This window comes from Sander vitreus, chromosome 21 (genome assembly GCF_031162955.1).
Source record: "Sander vitreus isolate 19-12246 chromosome 21, sanVit1, whole genome shotgun sequence".
Classification (NCBI taxonomy): domain Eukaryota; kingdom Metazoa; phylum Chordata; class Actinopteri; order Perciformes; family Percidae; genus Sander; species Sander vitreus.
The window spans coordinates 10,138,153-10,157,061 of record NC_135875.1 but is presented as its reverse complement, the minus strand read 5'-3'; the positions used below and the strand labels follow the sequence as shown (position 1 = coordinate 10,157,061).

Sequence of the window (18,909 nt, the reverse complement as noted above, 5' to 3'; positions counted from 1 at the left end):
ACTCATGATTTTCCTGGTCTACTCTGTCCTGGACCAATGGTGGAGGGGGGTGTGAACCACCTGTGCCAGCTTGCAGACTGACAGAGCACACCCTCAGAATTAGACAGTGTATAGTGAATGAAATCTAATAAATTATGAAACGCCCCTCAAAGTCTTTTTTGGTGCATTTAAGTGCTTTTGGTTGAAGTAGGAATATAGAGCATCAGCTCTGTTTTTTGTGTGTAATGTGTGTAATAACCAACAACAGAGTGAAGAAATTGTAATTCCCCCTTGCGGGATCAATGTCTGTCTTAATCTTAATCTTAAAGTAAAGTATTTTACCTGTGGGTGTAGCTCATAGACTGTATAAAATAGTAGGAGTAGATGCAGAACACTCTGTGCTGGTGGTACTTGTGAACACTGAAACAACATGTTACAGAGTGAGAGAGACATCTGCTGTTCAAAATGGAAATAGCTGAGAACAAGTCAACAAAAGCAACGGCGCCATTATGTTAAAATACCGTTTCCTGCATTAAAAAAATGTTACTTAAAGAAGCAAAATAAATAATAAAAATGTTAGTATTATACATTTTGATAGCAGCAGTTTAATTTACGTAGTCGAGATTTATAACTGCTTTATACACTTTTAGTTAGTTTAAGCCATAACACTCCTTCATATTATATTTGTTCATTATATGTTTTGTACCTAAAAATCTGAAGGAACTAGCTGTCAAATAAATGCATGTGTTTATGACACTTGGTTTACCTTACCTAATGGTAAAATGTACTAAAACTACACATGCCTAAATGTGAAATCCTTTTATAAAGCTGTAACAAAAAGGGCTTTACTAATTAATTATTTACTAATGCTTAATGAGGTAATAAGACATTAATCATTCCAAGGGTCAAGTTTCCACATTCAATACCATGTCATTAATAGTCATGGTCAGCTCACTTTCTAATAATTTACAGATTTTGCAAATATTATTAAAGTCCATTAATAAAGGGATTGCAGTTTTTTTTTCACTTTCTAATAAACCAAAAGAAAAATTAAATAATGGACTTAAGAGATAGCTAAGAAGACATTGCATTGCCATTTTGTAAAGCCTTGCAACCCCAAAGTTGTTCTTAATGACAAAACCAATCAATAAAACATTTCTTAACCATTAAACAGTTCCGGCACAAAACGAACCTAGGGTTTAATAACAGATGTGTACCCACTCGAACAGACAGTTTATTAAAAAGATAGTTTAGAAAGACAGTAGCTCCCAAGACGGCTGCCGCCTGTATATAATCTATCTTCTTAATAAACTGTCTGTACACTTACAATGTTCTCAATGCTTCGGTTAACATTTAGGGATCCTCATTATGCTACCGTTGAAGTTTGGTGATATTTTGAGCCTTTTTAGTGGTATAAATAGCGATTCGTTTTTACTATCCCTGTGCCCTGAATACTAGCGCTGTCAGCTAATCAGCGGTCCGCGCTAGCTTCTTTCAAGCTACAAACACATTCGATTAGCATGAAAACATGTCCCAGAGAGCGATCGAGTGGGTACACATCTGTTAATAACCCATAGGTTCGTTTTGCGCCGGAATTGTCCTTTAATAAAGCCATTAGCTACCCTTTCTGAATGATGCCTTATTAAAATGGGAATCACATGTATCAATATGTTTATAATAAAAAACTGAATCACGTCTCAAAATCTATGAAGTGAAGTTTTATTTGAAAAAGATACTGACATGAGTAAAGTAAGCAACATGGATTGTATAAATATCTGTGCAACCAAAATGGGCACTGAGGCACTTTACTGCCTTCTGCTGCCATGATACACCAAACTATCCAGCTTTATGTCCAGCTACAAACCTCTGAATATCATACATTTTCATTTGTCAGTTCATTTAAGTTGGTATCATCATATGATCTAATCTAAAAAAAAAAAAAAAAACTAATTCAGTGTCACAAAAGGATAAGACTTGAAGTAGAAAGATGAGTAAAAGCACAGATGTCATTTCATTCGCAGTTCAACATAAATTAATGTAATTTTTCTTTATGAGCTGCCATGTGAACTCAGCACACTGAAGCAAGTCAGGGGGTAAAAAGAAAAAAGATTCAGTCACTCACACAGGCTATCAGGAAATTACCTGTGCCAATAGGGCTAGAGAAAATAAAACAGCAACTTGACAATCACTGTTTAGCATTCTTCTACAGTTCTTCAGCCCAAAAGCCCCTCATGGCACAATCAACTGGACACAATCAGGTGAAGAGAACAATCAGTATTTATGTTACATAGTTTCCTTGATGCTTGTTGTGAAATTATATAGTAAAAAGAAAATGAGTGTCGGCCTGGTTTCTCCCTCGTACAAACTACACCGAGAGGATATATAGTAAGTGCAACCCAAATTTTATTCTTACCATTTCCACCCCTACCTTGGATGTAAAAGATTTATTTTCTGCAGTTGGAGCACTGCATGTATTCAATCCCAAATTATTTAGGGAAAAATATGCATGGGTGTGGAGTGTAATGTGGACTATGAAAATGCAATTACTTGTACAAACACCGCCTTAATTCAAACTTATTATATTACATCAACTGTTGATTTTACACAGAATCACAACTTTCAGAATTACATTCATTTTTATCGTAAAATAACCACAGCAACATTGACAAATCTCTACAAAAATCCACCTCACTGCCCACACCAGCCTCCAGGAAGGAACATGTATGTAAGTAATGATATCGCAGGTTGTGGTCTTCATCAGTAAATATTCTCATTATCAAAGCACGCCATCAGGTCAAAAAGAAATAAATACATATATAACAAAATGATAACACTGAAGTGTGGTTGTTGGTGTTGTTAGACGCCCAGCTTGTTGGCAATGGTCATGAGCACTTTGAGGATGGGCATAAAGGCGGAAATCTCGCTGAAGTTGCTGCTGCTGACCACCTGGGTGTGGACCTCCAGACCCCGCTGGTAGTTCTGGCTCGCCACACAGCGGCTGATCTCGTGGAGCCCGTTCAGGATGTTGTGAGAGAGCTAAAAGACAAAAATATTACATGTTACTATGTAGCACCAGATGTTTAGTCTACAAAATATCAGAAAACAGTCAAAAACTTGAGTATGTTTTCATTTTTGATAAATTACTTGATACATGAGTATTAAAGTGCTCATATCATGCTTTTTGGGCTTTTTCCCCCCTTTCCTTTATTGTGTTATATATATTTTTGTGTGCATGTAATAGGGTTACAAAGTGAAAATGCCCAAAGTCCACCCCAAAGGGAGTTACCATCACCCACAGAAAACACTGTTCGCGAACTGCTCCAAATGGTTCTATTGTAGTCCAGCCTTTACTTCCATGACAAATGTGCGTCATTTTGCGTCACTTTGTAATACATGTTATAATGCTCGCCTAGTTGCTAGCGTGGCACGCCCTCAAACCAAGCTAGTCAGAGCGGAGGCCCGAAGAGTTCAGATAGTGCAGAATTAAAATGTTATTTATGAAAGACTAATTTGTTAACATTTAAATAACTTACCACTCTGAAACGTCTTGCTCCAGTCTAGGTTGCGTAGCTGGTACGGGTTGTTCTGCCTGTGTTTTGGGATCAGACACGGGTTCGAACATGTACGGCTGAGCCGAAGCCATGCAGGGGGTTTGTTTTGGATCACACTAGCTTGCTTGTCAGGGCCTGCCCTACTCTGCTTCTGACTGGGTAGTAGTCCTTACCTAGGTACTGCGCATGTGCGACTCCCAACAAAGATGGAATAGAAGTGAGAACCGTCACTCGGTGGCTAAGACGGTAAAAATATGGTGTTTTTTGAAAATTAAGCCATGTAAACCTATTCTGGTACAACCTGTACATTTACAATTATGAATCTAAAAATGAGCATAATATGTGGTCTTTAAAACTGTAAGTACAGCAGAAAATCTTTGGCGAAATAGGCAGTGGTGTGCTGGAGAAGAGTTGTGCGACATATTTTAATTTTGATGAACCTGCAGTGAAGCTTACACTGGTCTGCACCTCGTTGTGTGTTCTTACAAGTTAGAAATAGAAATACATTTTCTGTCAATGGAGGTTGTAACTACTCTGAAGATGTTTTTTATTTTTTACGGTTTTGTTTTTATTAGAAGAGAAGGAGGGAATTCAATTACAAAGGTGTCATTTAACCCAGGAAATTGGTTAGCAGGGGTGTGTCAACTGTTGATTAACAAACTAACTTCAGCTTGGGGAGTTTTTTCTTGACTCACTGGGATGTTTGTCTTTACTCTTCCCAACTTGTAGTTTTGTACGTTTTCTTTTTCCCCTGACACTGCGGCATGCTGCTCTAAATAATATCTGGAACGCAAACGTACCAATGTGAACCATCAATTCTTACACTTCTGCCACCCAAATACAATGTAGGTAGAGGGAGATTAGTTAGTGATGCTCAAAGCAAAGTAAAAAGAAAATTGAGCAAACAGCAACGTGTGTATGGTTACACAGTTTTTGTGTGACTTGGGTGCACTGTAAAGACTCTTAGTGGTAATAAACACCAGGATCTTTATTAGTTTAAGAGGACAAATCAATAAGGTATCAATTAGAGGGAATGTGGTTTTCCTTGATAACCTGGTGCACATGTAATCATTTCTTACCGACTGCTCTCTCAGCTTGTCGTACAGGTATGCCAAACGTTTGACTGCATCATCAAGTTTCCTTTTGGTTTGCTGAAAAGGAAATATTTGTGGTCATTTTATACCCAATGAAACCCAAACTTCTTGCTTGAACTAATCCAAGCTTTATTGCAAACAGCAAAACACAGTGAGACTTACTGGGTCTCCGGCTGCGAGCTGGCAGCGCTGCACCAGGCTGTCAAAGGTGGATTTGAGAACCATGTGTTCAGCGGGGATTTCTTTCTGCTCCACCCTCTCTGCTGGCAGCTGCTGGAGGAGCTGAGGAAAACAAGGACACAGATACAAGGTGTTGACGTGTTTGCTGTGTGAGAATTCAGATGACAGCCCCTTGTCACACACCAACCTGCACGCTGGGCTCCTGTGGGGCTCCAGGGGGGACCTGGGCGTGGTTGTGGGACTGAGGGGCCTCCACAGGGAATCCCATCACAGGGGCAGTGATGGGGGCTGGTGGAGTGTAGTTATCAGGGACCTATGAACACACAACAGTAACATCCAGTCAGTGAGAGGAAGGTTAGAAAACACTGAAACTGAGCAAGCTTTGATAATAAAATGTATTGGGGTTTTTTTTGGGCTACTTTGAGGCAGAGGAACTCCACAACAAGCTGACTGGATGTTCAACTTTAGTCCGTTTGTAGTTGCTAACTTTGTCCATCTGATTTTTGGTATTAGCAGACAGCCAGGTAACCAGGTAGCAGGTTTATCAAAGCTTGTTTGCTGAAAACATCCGCCCTCTGCTGATAGAAATTAGGTTAATGAGAGTAGAGTCATAATTCTCTGAGGGTTTGTCACTCTGCACGACCCCTTTCAAATTACGTCTAGTCATTTAACTTATTGTTATTAATCAAATATTCATCAGTGCAGCTTTAAGAATGAACACTACATTAAATAATTAAACTGAGCCCTTGGTTGAATAATTTTACTTTGCCCAGTATTGCTACTACACAGCGCTGTACTACATATACCACGCATCTTAGAGTGGTACTTTCACTCCAAGATGTACTTCTACTATTAATATGGGATACATGGAAAGATTGAGTAACTCAGGTAAACAAAAAAAAAAAATTTATTTAAAAAAAAAAAAATTATTTTTATGGATTTTATTGTTATTGTTTTTATTGAGACGGAACAGGTACACAGTGAATTTCACTGCACATTGTACTGTTTATGATTGCATATGTGACAAATAAATTGGATTGATTTGATAATCATTTGATTGAAAAAAATGTATGTGGCTGATCTTGTTTGTTTTTACAGGGTAAGAAGAACCTTGGATTGATTTTTTGTAACAAAGAGGAATTATCAGGGATAGCCCCATGGGCCACCAAGCCCCTACATTTGGTGGCCAAAGTACATTTTGAGTGGCCCAAATGTAGGCAAAACAGAAAAGACAACTCAACACAGCCTTCCTGTAACACTTCCATAAATGAGAAGACATTAACAGAATGAAAATATATAATTATTTATTCAAATTGAAAACTCAAATTATTTGTAAACATAGGCAAAATTTTCTCTCAGTCTATCTGTTTTGAACTGAAAGGGACTCTACGTTCTCCGGTCTCATTCTCAAGAGAAACGTGCATGGTGGCCAAGGGGGCCACCTGCTGGGGATAGTTGGTGGCCACAAAGAGACTTTTTGTGGCCACAGGCCATGCTTATGCCGCCTTCTATTTACCTCGCAACTCGGTTTTAACGAGGTCAAAGTCGTAAACACGCCCCCTGACCTCGGATTTACGAGCTCGGAACTTGTACAACCTCACGGTAGCCCGAGTTCAAAATCCAACATGGCTGCCCCCTGTATCAACAGTTGTGAAAAGCTGCAGTAACATAAAGTTATAAGCACTTCTGTCTTATTTGTGTCACTAAATAAGTCGTTCACACAGGCATGTTCAACTTCTATCTGTGGACATGCTGTTACGCTGTTTGCATGCACAAAAAACGGCGTAATGCGTTGTTATCAACTGGTATTGCTAACAATAGCTAACCGGGCTAGAGCTAATGAAAAAAATGAAAATCCGACTTTTAAATAGAACGCATTCAACTCGGGTATGACGTCATTCCCAGCTCCGGCTTCCGAGTTCCGAGGTAAATAAAACGCGGCATTAATGTTGAACCCTGATTATTATACGTTTGATTCGATCTGTGCTAAAAGCAATAGTTGTAGACTGGAACACTAAATGAAGGAAAGGCTGCTCACACATATGCAAGTTTATAATTCCAATGTATGATATATTAAAAGGAAATATTGCACATAAATGCACGAGTACCTTCTTCTTCCTGGGTCCACCACGTACTGCTGGTGGGTCATTCCAGCCTTCATGGGGTCCTAAATCAGAAGATACGTGAGAATTTAAATGACTAGAGGCATATTATTTTCCTGTGCTCACACTCAAGCAGTCAGGTATTTTCTACACAAGACAATTTCTTTAGCCAAGGTTAGTCTACATGGCAAAAACATGCCATTAAGCCAAATATTTGCAGAAACAAAACAGCAAATTTGGGCAAATAATCAGGCAGCATCCTAATAGTCACTCAACAGCAAAAATATCGCATATCACATGCATATCTTTTTGAGCTCAAACATGTATGTATCAATTGAACAGGTTGTAATATGTCTCCATTACTAACATATGACAGTGTATATTATCTTTAAAAAGGGCTGACACTGTATGATCCAAAATAAGACCGACAGTATCTTTATTCAAGCCTAAAAACTGTGGTTTTGTTTACTGTGTTTTAAGCAGACATCCATACAAATATATAAAGTTACTACATTTCCCTCAAGCATACAGCAGCACAAGCATACACCACCAAAAATACACAAAGTGACCAGAAAAATATAGAAACCCTGTACGATGGAGTGCAATCTAATAGAGAAAAAAAAAATGCAGGGATTTTGTGTTGTACTGATGTTTTTCTGGTCACTCGTGTATATTTCGATGCACTCTTATTCCATATCCAACCCTAACTCTGTCACCTCGAATGTCAGACTGGGAATTCAGCCAGGGAAAGAATCCTGCAAGCCAAATGAGGTGGACAGCTGAATAAAACTCAAAAACCGTCAGCAACAGATTCCTGTTAGCAACATCTGTTACGTGTAGATCTCTCTCTAGAAATCAAAGTGGCATCTACCTGTAGGAGGCGGGGCCACAGCTGGGGCCGTGAAGGGCTTTACTGCAGGAGCTCCGGGGCCTCCCTGTGGATAACCTGATCCGAGAGGAACATAGGGACCAGATGCCATGGTGTTTGCAGGCCCCTGGTTGTGCAGGCCACCTGGGTACATGGGAACTGGGGCTCCGGGTTGGGAGCTGGGTGGCATGGGGCCTGAAGGAAAAGAGGTAGACGGCATGAAGCTTGTCGGTGGCACCCCAGGGGTCGATGACGGAGGCGGTAGTGCGGGTCCTGATAAGTTAGCAGCTGGCACAGAAGGACCTGGAGGAGGGAAGACGGAGCGTCCGCCAATGGGCATAGGCTGAGGCTGGAATGGTTGATGAGGAAGGAAACCTAAGAAAGGACAAGGACCATTACATCAAATAAAATCAGCCTGAAACACCTGAAAGGAGAATACAAATAGTCAACGTCAAACCTGGAGCCGGAGCATTATGTTGGGGGTAGGGAGGCCTCAAGGCAGGGCTAGTCGCGCTGGGCGGCAGTACATGAGAAGACGGTGGCAGACCAGGCCTGGTGTTGGTTGGAGCTTGTGGGGTAAAAAACGACGGCATAGGAGGCTGCTGTTGGGCAGCCTGGTAAGGAGCAGATGGCTGGTACTGACTCTAAAGTTGGGGGGGGGGGGAAATAACATTATGTCTTAAAGAATAGTTCAAACATCAATAATTACACAATGGTGCATGATGTATGCTTTAACGCTTTCGATTGCTGATGAATTTATACCACAATTTGTGCTTTTGGTGCAGGAGCTTGAGCAGCAGGAGTGGGCTTAGCTGTGGACACATTCACTCTGTTGAAGGAGTTTGAAGGCTGCTGTCCAACGGCAGCCTCTTCCTGAGCGTGGAACAACCTGTCTCTCAGCATTGTGATCCCAGCCTGGGAAGGCAAAATTGTGCAAACACACAAAAGGTATTTATCACAATCCCAATGGCGCAAAGCTATGACTTTGGGGTTTTGAAATGAGGTTACTGCTATGCCTCTTACTTGCTCTGAGTTCTCAGGCAGGTAGGCCATGGCAGTGGCCAGACTGCCCTCAGCAGCCAGTATGCCAGCGTAGCAGGTTAGCTTCTCGGCCAGGATGGGGCTCTGGACAGCCACCTCGCTGTTGCGGAGGCGTTCGATTGACTTACGCAGCATCATTACTTTTTCAACCAGATCCTGAAAAATACACAGACACAAACATGTAAATGTGACTGCTACATTCCTCAGTGCGCTTACCTTCAGGCTACAACGGTACGCTGTAATTGCAGCCAATACAAATTCCATTAAAAGTTCTTCTCAAACAGTTTTGCATGTCAGTACAAGCAACCCTTCCTAATTCCTCATATACGAGTGGGATCCTTCTGGTAGACAGAAGTAAAAGTACAAATCAATAATTACCATGAAAACTATTTATCAGCTTCTCCTAGGTTAATGTTCTACTCTACTTGTCGATCATTTTCACATGTGGTAGCACATAAAAACAAGACTCCACACATATTTCACATTTACTTTTGTGCTTGATGCAACACTTTCATTTAAACAAAAAGTATTTTGTTCATGCCAAGCCCAGAGAAAACCTTTACAAAGATTTTACCTCTAGACCAAGAGGGGAGGAGCAGTCTCTATGCAAGGCCCAGCACTCCACTAGCTTCTCAATGTTCCCAGAGCAGATGTAACACAGACAGGCCTGCAGGCAGCGCTTCTCTGTCCTCTCATGCTCCAACCGGCCTCCCAGGGTATCTACCAAGAAGAATTGCAGAATTATACGGATATAAGGTAGCATGAGTACAAACAAAAAGGTTATTCAGCAAGTAAAACAAGTACTCCTGAAACGGAAGAGTTCGCCTGAAAGCAAGGCAAGTTGCAGCATGAACAATGTGCTGCTACACTTGTGAGCAACTTACCGCACAGGCGGGCAAAATCTTCAGGGTGAGCATAAGTCAGCAGAGCAGCGAGAGCCTCCTTCCAATTGTCCAACTCACAGCTTTGCACTATGTCTCTCCAGTTCTGGGTCACCACTGACGATATGAGCTACAGTTGCAAACAAATTCAATTCAATTTTCCCCTCTGTGATTGCACCAAATGAAACAGAATGAATCAAACACACTCTTACCATTGAAATGCTGTTCTTTTGATTGCTTAGGTATTTTTGCTGAGTTTTCTTGAGCAGCTCCTCTCCTCCACTGATAGACAACAGGATGGCTTCAGCGTAACGACCATCATTCAGACACAGATCCACAGCTCCCTCAAAGTTACCAACCAGCAGCGCCTGGCTTATTAAACCATTAGTATCTTCAAAAGAATTACATGGTCATTAGCCATCAACACAGCAACATAAACTGCAGTTTAATTTGCAATCTCAATGCTGAGATGTACGATATCTAAAAAAGTAATATGTGTGTGTGGATGAGGGATTTTACCACATGATACAGGGATCTGGAAGTTGGCGTTCTCCTTTGGGGTCTGACTAAAGAAGTCTGCCGGTGAAACAGAACCAGAAGTTCTAGCATCACATACCGCAGTTGCTACATCAGACCTCTGTAAATACAACAGAGCATATATTTTACAGTAAACAAGTGCTGCAAAACTTGGTATGCAAACAACAACAACAATATTTGAATTTAAACATTTTGTGTGCAGACTTGCTGACCTCGGTGGAGAGCCGCTGCATCTTTTCTGCCAGATCTTTGGCATCTACTCCGTGTCCATTGTGCTGAAGACTCTTCCCCAGGCATTTTGAAATCTGAATAACCACAACAGTTTTAGAGCTAAGACGTAAAGAATATGAGTCACAGGTACATTCATATATATGAAAGATATCAGCTAATAGCTAGGGATGCACCGATACCGATGCCAATATCGGGTATCGGTCCGATGCCATGCGCATGTACTCGTAATCATAAAATTACTCCGATACTACCACACCCGATACTACTTCATAGCAACGTGACATTAACTTCTCCGTCGAGCAGGTATAGGCGACGGAAGAGGAGCAATGCCAATTGTCGATTTTTGGGCTGCAAAAATAGAGGCTCTAACCCAATACATGATTGCACTTGATTAATACTGGGTTTCAACGTCTTCTCAGCGTACTGGAGCCTGAGCTTCCCAGCCGTCACCACATCACAGAAACCGTGTTTCCAAAGCTGCTTTGTCAAAAAGCACATCAGCAGCCTGTTGGCCGTAAGCATCACCACTGATATTTGGAGAAGCAGTGTCAGCCCAATATCTCCCATCAGCTTAACAGGCATAAACATGAAGGGAACGATATTTCAATCTGATCCGTCTACATGCGGTCTCTACACAATGCTGTTTTACCAACCGATGCGCTACTCTGCAAACAGCCATTTTTAAAAAATTTTTTTTTTACAAACAAGCTAAAACAAAAGCTGTTGGTTCGTAGTCTACCGGTTTATATAGTTATATAGCCACAAGTCTTTAAATTTGGACAAAATCTTGTAAACTTAGCTGCTGGCGTAAACAAACCATCCTCTCCGCTGGAGCGGTAAATCCACACGGCTATGCACGTAAATGACGTCATCTGACTTTGCGTTCTTCATTCTTTCTATAATTTCACTCTGTAGTTTGATATTAGGAATGATATGATTCATTTTATTGACACTAGCTCAGGGAAATGGCCAGCCCATGGACACTGAGCTTTGAATAGAAAAAAGACATGGTACTTTGAAAATACTGCCCCCTCAATACTGCTGCTTCTGATTTGTTCTAATTGACAACAATATCAGAGCCAGAATCATCCGTGTGTCTGAAAACACCCTCGGACCCCAAAGGGGTTATTAGGTACTCGTATCGGTACTTGGTATCGGTGAGTACCCAAATGTAAGTACTTGTACTTGGTCTTAAAAAAAGTGGTATCGGTGCATCCCTAGTAACAGCTACATTTATAATTATCAGAGGAAGAATACCTTTATCTCCAATTCATCTTTACTGAAACCCAAAAGACGGAGGAATTTAACGCGGGCTTCATCCTCAAAGTTTACCTGTAAACGGGGAGAGTAAATTCACTTAAAAACAAAACAAAATAAAACCACCACACTGACTAACAGACTTAATGTTATGTCTTGATATCAAGACAACATGAGGGCCCACCAGGAGGAACTTCCATATGTCCTTCTCAGCGTCAGACTTAGCGTTATGAATTTTGGCCTGGCAGTAGTTGTTGAAGGAGCCCGACTGCAGCGCTGCCTGCAGCTCCCTGGAGCGCTGGAGGAACTCTGTCTCCGTGGTAACCTGGCTCACAAACACTTGTCTGGGGACAGGCTGAGGGCTCTGCACCGGAGGCAGCTGGGGATTCTCAAAGGTTATCAGCTTTCCACCGAACTGAGAAAAAAAAAAAAACACAACAACAGATTCAGAGTCATAAATGCCTTTTCCATTAACATGCTTATAAAATATTTTAATGATGCACTTACAGCAAAGGAAGCCCCCACTGGCCTGCGCACCCACTTAGGTGGCTTCTTCAGAGGGGGAACTATGGTGTCCTGGACTGTAGGCTGAGGAACTTGGAGGGGAGGCAGCACCTGCCCTGTACCAAAGGGATCCATTGAATCAAATGAGGAGGATATCTGTAAAATAAAATGTTAAAAGTTAAAACAAGCGCAACTCGTTGGGGCAGAGCTAAAATAATAATAATTATAACAATAATTGATTGAACGAATCAGCAATTATTCTGGTAATGATTAAGCAAAAATGTCAAAATTAGTATCTTTGTCTTTGGGTTTTGGACAAACAAAAAATACATTTAAATATGTCAACTTGTGCTCTGTGAAAATGTGATTTGTGAAATGTGACATTTCTAATTATTTGTCTGACATTGTACTGACCAAATGATTAATCGCTAAATTGAGAAAACAATCAGCAGATCAATAAATTGTGAAAACAATCGTTAATTGCAGCCATACTTCAGTCAATTGCCTCTGAAATTCCAGGCAGTCATTTTAACTATCTTTCAAATTCAATTTTATTTTGTTGTTTATTAGTCAATGTCAATCCCTTCACACCAACACCATCTTGTGGACAAACAATGCATCACAGCCTTTTGGGATTAAATACATCACAGTGAGAGCAGCCACTACCTTATTGGCTGTGCTTTGCTGCTGAGCCTTCAAGCTCCCTCCCATAACAGAGTAGACAGTGATTCTCCCATCAAATGAGGCAGCTGAGAGCAGGGCTGGATTCCTGGGGCACCACTGGACATCAAAACACCACTGGTTTGTTGTCGGAAGCTCGTAAATCACCTAAAATGGAAGGAAATGTTACGTGAGAATGCATGGCATTGGTATTAAGTCACAATAATGAGGCGAGGGCAAGGCAATTCCGGCATAACAGAGAAGCAGCAATTAACGTCATATACCTCTCCAGTGTTTGGATTCCAGCAGAGGATCCTGTTGTCTTTAGCACTACTCAGTAGGAGCTCAGAGTCAGCCTGGCTCCAGGATATGGACAGAATCCCCCTGGAAGAAAACACCAACAGAAGCCACATACAGTATATTCTGCAACATGACTAAACAACTGAAATGAGCACAAACTGTTAAAGCCTCACCTTGTATGGTTCTCAAAGACTTTAAGGGGTGATGTGGCAAAACGGAGGTCCCACATCTGGATGACTGGCAGTCGGTCATCTTCAGAGGCCAACACCAACTGAGTGGCCACATCAGGGTGCCAGAGCATTCCTGAACAGTGCATCTGAAATCACATAAAAGATGCGATTTAGGATGATAAAAGAGATTTTTCTACATGGTGCAACAACAAAGGCTGGGAGGCCTAAAAAGATGATCAAAATGAAGGCTGCCCCCGAAACCTTCATGATTTCAATCATCAGTCGAGAAACCTGATGTTTTCACAAAATAGATGACGATCGGAGACACTAAAACTTGAGTCTCACAGGTCAAATCTGATACTTGACATGAAAGCTGTAACAGAAGTTTAGTGTGTGGCTGTTGCTCTGCAGGTGCGCTGGATTTTACTGAAACTGGACAGCAGGCGTGAATAATATATTTCACATTACCACAAGTAAAAGTGTATTGAAGAAACAACTTAAGTAATAATGTTGAGTATCTATCTAAACAAATAAAAGGTATAGCTAAGAGAAGCAGGGTCGAAAATTCTCATTCTGTTGCAGCCCTACTTAAATGTTTTCTTTTTTAGCAATATTCATATTTATTGGGATTTTCTTTTATAGAAAACCACAAATTATTGATTTGTAATGGTATACGTACCTATGATACTGCATACTGTATGCAATAAAATAAAAATGATTTGACTGGCCAGCGATCAGACCTGCATTGATTGCGGAACAGTGACCATTGTGTACAAATTGACAAAGTCTGAATAACTGCTATACAAATGTTTAAAGTGCTCATATTATGCTTTTTGACTTTTTCCCTTTCCTTTATTGTGTTATATATCTTTTTTTGTGCATGTTATAGGGTTACAAAGTGGAAAAAGCCCAAAGTCCACCCCAAAGGGACTTACCATCTCCAACAGAAAACACTGTTCACAAACTGCTCCAAACAGCTCTATTGTAGTCCAGCCTTTACTTCCGTGACAAACATGCGTCACTTTGTAACACACGTTATAATGGTTGCTTCTGACTGGCTAGTAGTCCTTACCTAGCTACTGCGCATGTGCAACTCCCAACAAAGATGGTACAGAAGTGAGATGCCTCACTCTGTAGCTAAAACAGAGAGCTCAACACACAGGGTAAAAGAGGAGCTGCAGCAATGTGCAGTACAACAAATATATGGTGTTTTTTGAAAATTAAACCATGTAAACCTATTCTGGTACAACCTCTAAATACAATTATGAACCTGAAAATGAGCATAATATGAGCACTTTAATCATCCGAAAAATGTTGCTGAAGTGTGGCAGATGAGCCTTATTGATTGATTCATGAAAGACAGTTGCAGTGATTTTGCATAAGATAACATTGGACTTGCTTGTATTTTGTATAAAAGCCACCATTTAAAAAAGAAAAAAAAAAAAAAAAAAAACACCAACCCTGTTGCTGTGGTCACTGATCTTGATGATGGGCTCATTCTTTCTCAGATCCCACACGACTGCTTTCCCACTGGGGTTAGCAGAGGCCAGGATATGCTGAACCTGCCTGTTCCAGGACACAACACTGACGTCTTCAGCAGGCTGAAAGAAGAGACGAAGGCTGTTACTGTCAAATCAAACCTGACTGTGAGTCTGAGATAGATAGATATTCAAATGATGATATAGCCAGGCCTGTGCCATGCGGACACTGTTTGTATCTATTTAAATGACCCTTAAGAGTAAGCTGCTGATAGTGATGTAGGATCAAGAAATTCATTATAAGTAAATTGCTTTTATGACAATGATGAATGGCTTGCTTGAAAAATTAACCTTTTATAAAGAAAATGTCGATGTGGCAGGGCATCATTAACCCCATTATCTAAGGGAAGTTACACGAAACATGAAATGGAAACCATAACAAAACATTCTTTCAGTCTTAACTCCCAGACATGAAACTACGAAACAAGAAGAAAGCTGCCAGTTGTGGTTTATACTGTATTTGGTGTTTTGACTTACAACACTTAATTAGGTCAGGATCAAAACAAGACGTCAACTACCTCATCTATCACGAAAGAAAATGAACTTCATTAAACCTATGATCTCTTAATCACGCACCCACCTGTGACTTTGCTCCTGGTGTCATTGGACTGCTAAAGTTGTTCAGATCCCAGATATATATCTCTGAGTCATTTGCTCCTGAAGCGAGGAGATTACTCTGGGGAGAGGACAAATTGAGAATGACGAATAGTGTTTACTACAGCACCAGGAAAGAGAAGTCCTTCTGTATTAACTGTCTCTAAGGACACAGGCGACTTTGACTGAAGACACTTACCTGAAAAGGGTTGAAATCGAGTGCTCGGATGGGTCCTGTGTGTTTGTCAGACTGTCCCACTACTGCGTCTACACCGGAGCTCATTATGACCTCTGGGTTGTATACAGTTAATGTGCCATTTTCACTGCCACCAACCAGTCTCCCTCCAGTACCATCTGCTCCCATTCCAAAATTCACCCATACAATACTGTGCAACCTGTGGAGTAGGAAAAGCATAGTGAGTTATTTCCTACAAATGGCATACTCATAGTAGCCAAAGCTGAAGTGCACTTGGTGTTTAGCTAGGCAAATCCTCTGCATGCTGCTACAAATGCTATATGTTTAACTGTCTCCTTCTGAGCCAAAATCGGCCATCAATTGTTTTTAAATAATAATAAAAAATAGGTAGAAATCAGACGGGAATGAATTTAAGAAGATTGCAGTGTTTAAATTTGGAATCAGCCAAGATTTGTTTCAAACTTTGCCCAAATAGTTTGAAGTGAACACTAGACATGCTTTTTCAAACTATAGAAAACTGAGAGCAAGGATGACGATTTGTGACTTATGTGTCAAGATAATTATTCAAGGTTACATTTTCAAACAAAGGTTGATAACACGCGGATCTGAAAGGGTGAAGTGTGTGTTAAATTTATTAATACATATTCTGTGTTACCAGGATGGTAAATTAATCCTGACTACTACCAAAATACTGGAGCTTCCAAATATACACAGGCCCTACTTCTGTGACAGTAAATATCTGTGGCTAGTGGTAGACCTGAGATAGTCCAGTACCAAAATAAAGCAGGAAGCAAAGTATTGTATCAAAGTACAAAGCCACATCCCTTCTCCACAGTGGCTGATATTGACAGTGGTAGTATCATGTATCTTATTTGTGTACCTCTAGAAATTACCTGTTTGAGGTGGGTAACGACCCTCTGAGCTGCATCTCCAGAGATGGGTCAGAGAAATCCACCTCAAATATCTCTAGGGCAGCTGTGGTGTTGAAAGAGGCATCAAGCTGTTGTGCTGATGTCCCTAAGGCCAGGTGGATAGGATGGTGTTCGGCAGGACTCCACGCCTGGTGGGCAGTCCTCTGGATCTCCTTCAGCCTCATATTCCTTTACAATTTTCAAGTCCTGGACAGGGGAGGACTCCATTACATCAAAGATACTACATGTATTTGCTTAAAAGGTCCTATATTGTAAAAAGAGAGATTTCCATGTCTTTTTTTTTAAAATTGTAAAGCAGGTCGGGTTGCTATATGAGTACTGTGAAAGTATCATCACGCTCAATACAAAGAGAAATGTGCACACAGCCTGTATTCAGAAACTGCATCTTAAAATGAGCCGTCAGGACTTTTGTACACGGCTGTGATGTCATAACTATACTATATAGAAAGTTCCACTACAGTGCGTTACAGTCATTACCCGGCTGCAATGAGGGTGCAGAGACGCTGAGAGGGTGGTGCCAATATAGTAACCCTAGATTTGCTCTCTTGCAAAATTCGCTGCAAGACGATCTTTCCTAACCTTACCATTTCAGGTCAATGCCTAACCTCAACCATCTTGCCAGACATTTGCAAATCTTGCGTTACTATCTGGACACGACCTGGCGAGTGCGAAGATGCGGAGGACTCAGAAACGCTGACTGGGCTTTTTCGGGAGGGGGGCTTAAAGTAACAGTCGTTAAAATAGATCTTTTCAGACAGAGAGTGAATACATGTATATCTAGACAGACAGTATGAGAAAATAGTGTTTTTTTTAACATTAAAGCATGTAAACGTGTTCTAGTAGAAACGCAAAACACAAGTATGAACCTGAAAATGAGCATGATATGGGACCTTTAACAATTGTTATGGGTTAACAATACATCGTTAAGTATCTTATAAATCTGCACTCACAATTTAAATAATCCTCTAACTTTAGGTCCAACAACCTTTACTGACAGATTGCCTCCGACTATTTCCTGAAAGTGATGGCTAACGTTTACTTAGGTTTGCCCATACAGCTTGCTTCCACCGGTGTTACACACTGTTTATTATACCAACATTATAAGTCAACGACATCACAGTACCTTCATTGTAGTTACCGGTGATATAACCTAGCTATATTAAATTGTCGTCAAACCACTAAGAAATTAAATCAACGTAAGTGAACCTAACAATTGCAGCCCTAAACACGTTTCATACACTTAGCGTTAGCCTTAACGTTAGTTAATAACATTGAACACAGAATATCTGATTGCCGACTAATGTTACCTAACTATCACTCCAATAGTTTAAAGGGATCAGTTGATGTCTCATGCATGCCACTACATAAGAAGTCATTTGAGCTACCAGGTTAACGTTGCATCTTGCCTGCAATGTATAACCGAAGCCGATGTTGCTTCTAGCTAGCTAGTAATCAAACAGCCACCACCCTTGTTACCACATTTAAACAGAGAAGCTGTGTGTCAGACACGTTTAGGCCCAGCAAAAAAAGATAAATACGGTTTTGAGAGTAACTCACGTCAACTGTCTTAATCACAGCCTGACTGTCCGCATTCACAACAAACCGGAGAACTAGCTACTTATCAGCCAAGCTAGCAGCTTAGCTTAGCTTAGCTTAGCTTAGCTGCAGGCAGATTCCGATCAAAGTACTCTGCTGTGTTGTCACTGAGCTACGGTAGCCGACACGGACATTTCTCATTTGGGAGTGGCCTAAACCAGTGGTTCCGAAAGTGCGTTCCGCGGACCCCCCAGGAGTCCTTGAGGGAGTTACGGGGGGTCCCCAGCAAAAGGGGGGAATAATTGATTTTTTACTATAATTCAACCCATAAGTAAAACAATGGCAGAATGTATGACTATTTTGGTCATGGGATTCATATACTTTCTGTAATAAAACATCTAAAAGCTAAAATCTTATCAAATGCAGGAGCCTGGGACAAAATATTATCAAATTGGGGTCAATGGTCTGATTTGTGTCAGTTTAGGGGTCCTGGACGTGAAAAAGTGTTAAAATCCCTTCGCTGTGGAAACAACAAGAACAACCTCCGAGCTAGCAAGATAACTTTACACGTTGAAAATGCCAAGTTTTGACGAAAATAAGACAGGCCTGCATGGTACTTTCGCTGAATGATTGTAAAGGTTTACAAAGAATATGTTAACAGCATTTACTAAAGCTGTAAACATAATCCGCCAGTCGTTCTGGATCGACTGGTGGCAATTACTATGGATGAAGTACACACGGCGATACAGAGCAAATTA

At 40.8% G+C, this 18,909-nt stretch overlaps 1 protein-coding gene across 2 annotated transcripts; it reads right to left on the bottom strand.

Annotated features, from left to right (window-relative positions):
* Positions 1-1,682: 1,682 nt before the first annotated feature.
* Positions 1,683-18,332, bottom strand: sec31b (SEC31 homolog B, COPII coat complex component). 2 transcript variants are annotated; one of them, XM_078278861.1, is made up of 25 exons: positions 18,173-18,331; positions 16,577-16,801; positions 15,687-15,882; positions 15,474-15,569; positions 14,816-14,956; positions 13,359-13,501; positions 13,170-13,269; positions 12,892-13,053; positions 12,229-12,381; positions 11,906-12,136; positions 11,722-11,796; positions 10,446-10,538; positions 10,216-10,333; positions 9,909-10,087; positions 9,700-9,826; positions 9,390-9,535; positions 8,798-8,971; positions 8,537-8,689; positions 8,232-8,418; positions 7,778-8,149; positions 6,913-6,971; positions 4,992-5,117; positions 4,787-4,906; positions 4,610-4,681; positions 1,683-3,015 (listed from the first exon to the last, which is right to left on the bottom strand). In XM_078278861.1, the coding sequence occupies exons 2-25, from the start codon at positions 16,777-16,779 to the stop codon at positions 2,836-2,838; spliced, it is 3,606 nt and encodes a 1,201-aa protein (XP_078134987.1). In that variant the 5' UTR covers positions 16,780-16,801; positions 18,173-18,331; the 3' UTR covers positions 1,683-2,835. The 2 variants fall into 2 exon arrangements, with proteins under 2 accessions (XP_078134987.1, XP_078134988.1); XM_078278862.1 differs by lacking the exons at positions 1,683-3,015; positions 4,610-4,681; positions 4,787-4,906; positions 4,992-5,117; positions 6,913-6,971 and adding an exon at positions 7,552-7,661 and having other exon boundaries at positions 18,173-18,332.
* Positions 18,333-18,909: the final 577 nt, after the last annotated feature.

Excerpts from the sequence above, each read along its gene's own strand:
- sec31b (XM_078278861.1), bottom strand. The coding sequence starts at position 16,779 with ATGAGGCTGAAGGAGATCCAGAGGACTGCCCACCAGGCGTGGAGTCCT. Across the intron at positions 11,797-11,905 it reads ACATATGGAAGTTCCTCCTG|GTAAACTTTGAGGATGAAGC; the intron begins GTGGGCCCTCAT and ends CCCCGTTTACAG. Across the intron at positions 5,118-6,912 it reads GTGGACCCAGGAAGAAGAAG|GTCCCTGATAACTACACTCC; the intron begins GTACTCGTGCAT and ends GTGTGTTCATAG.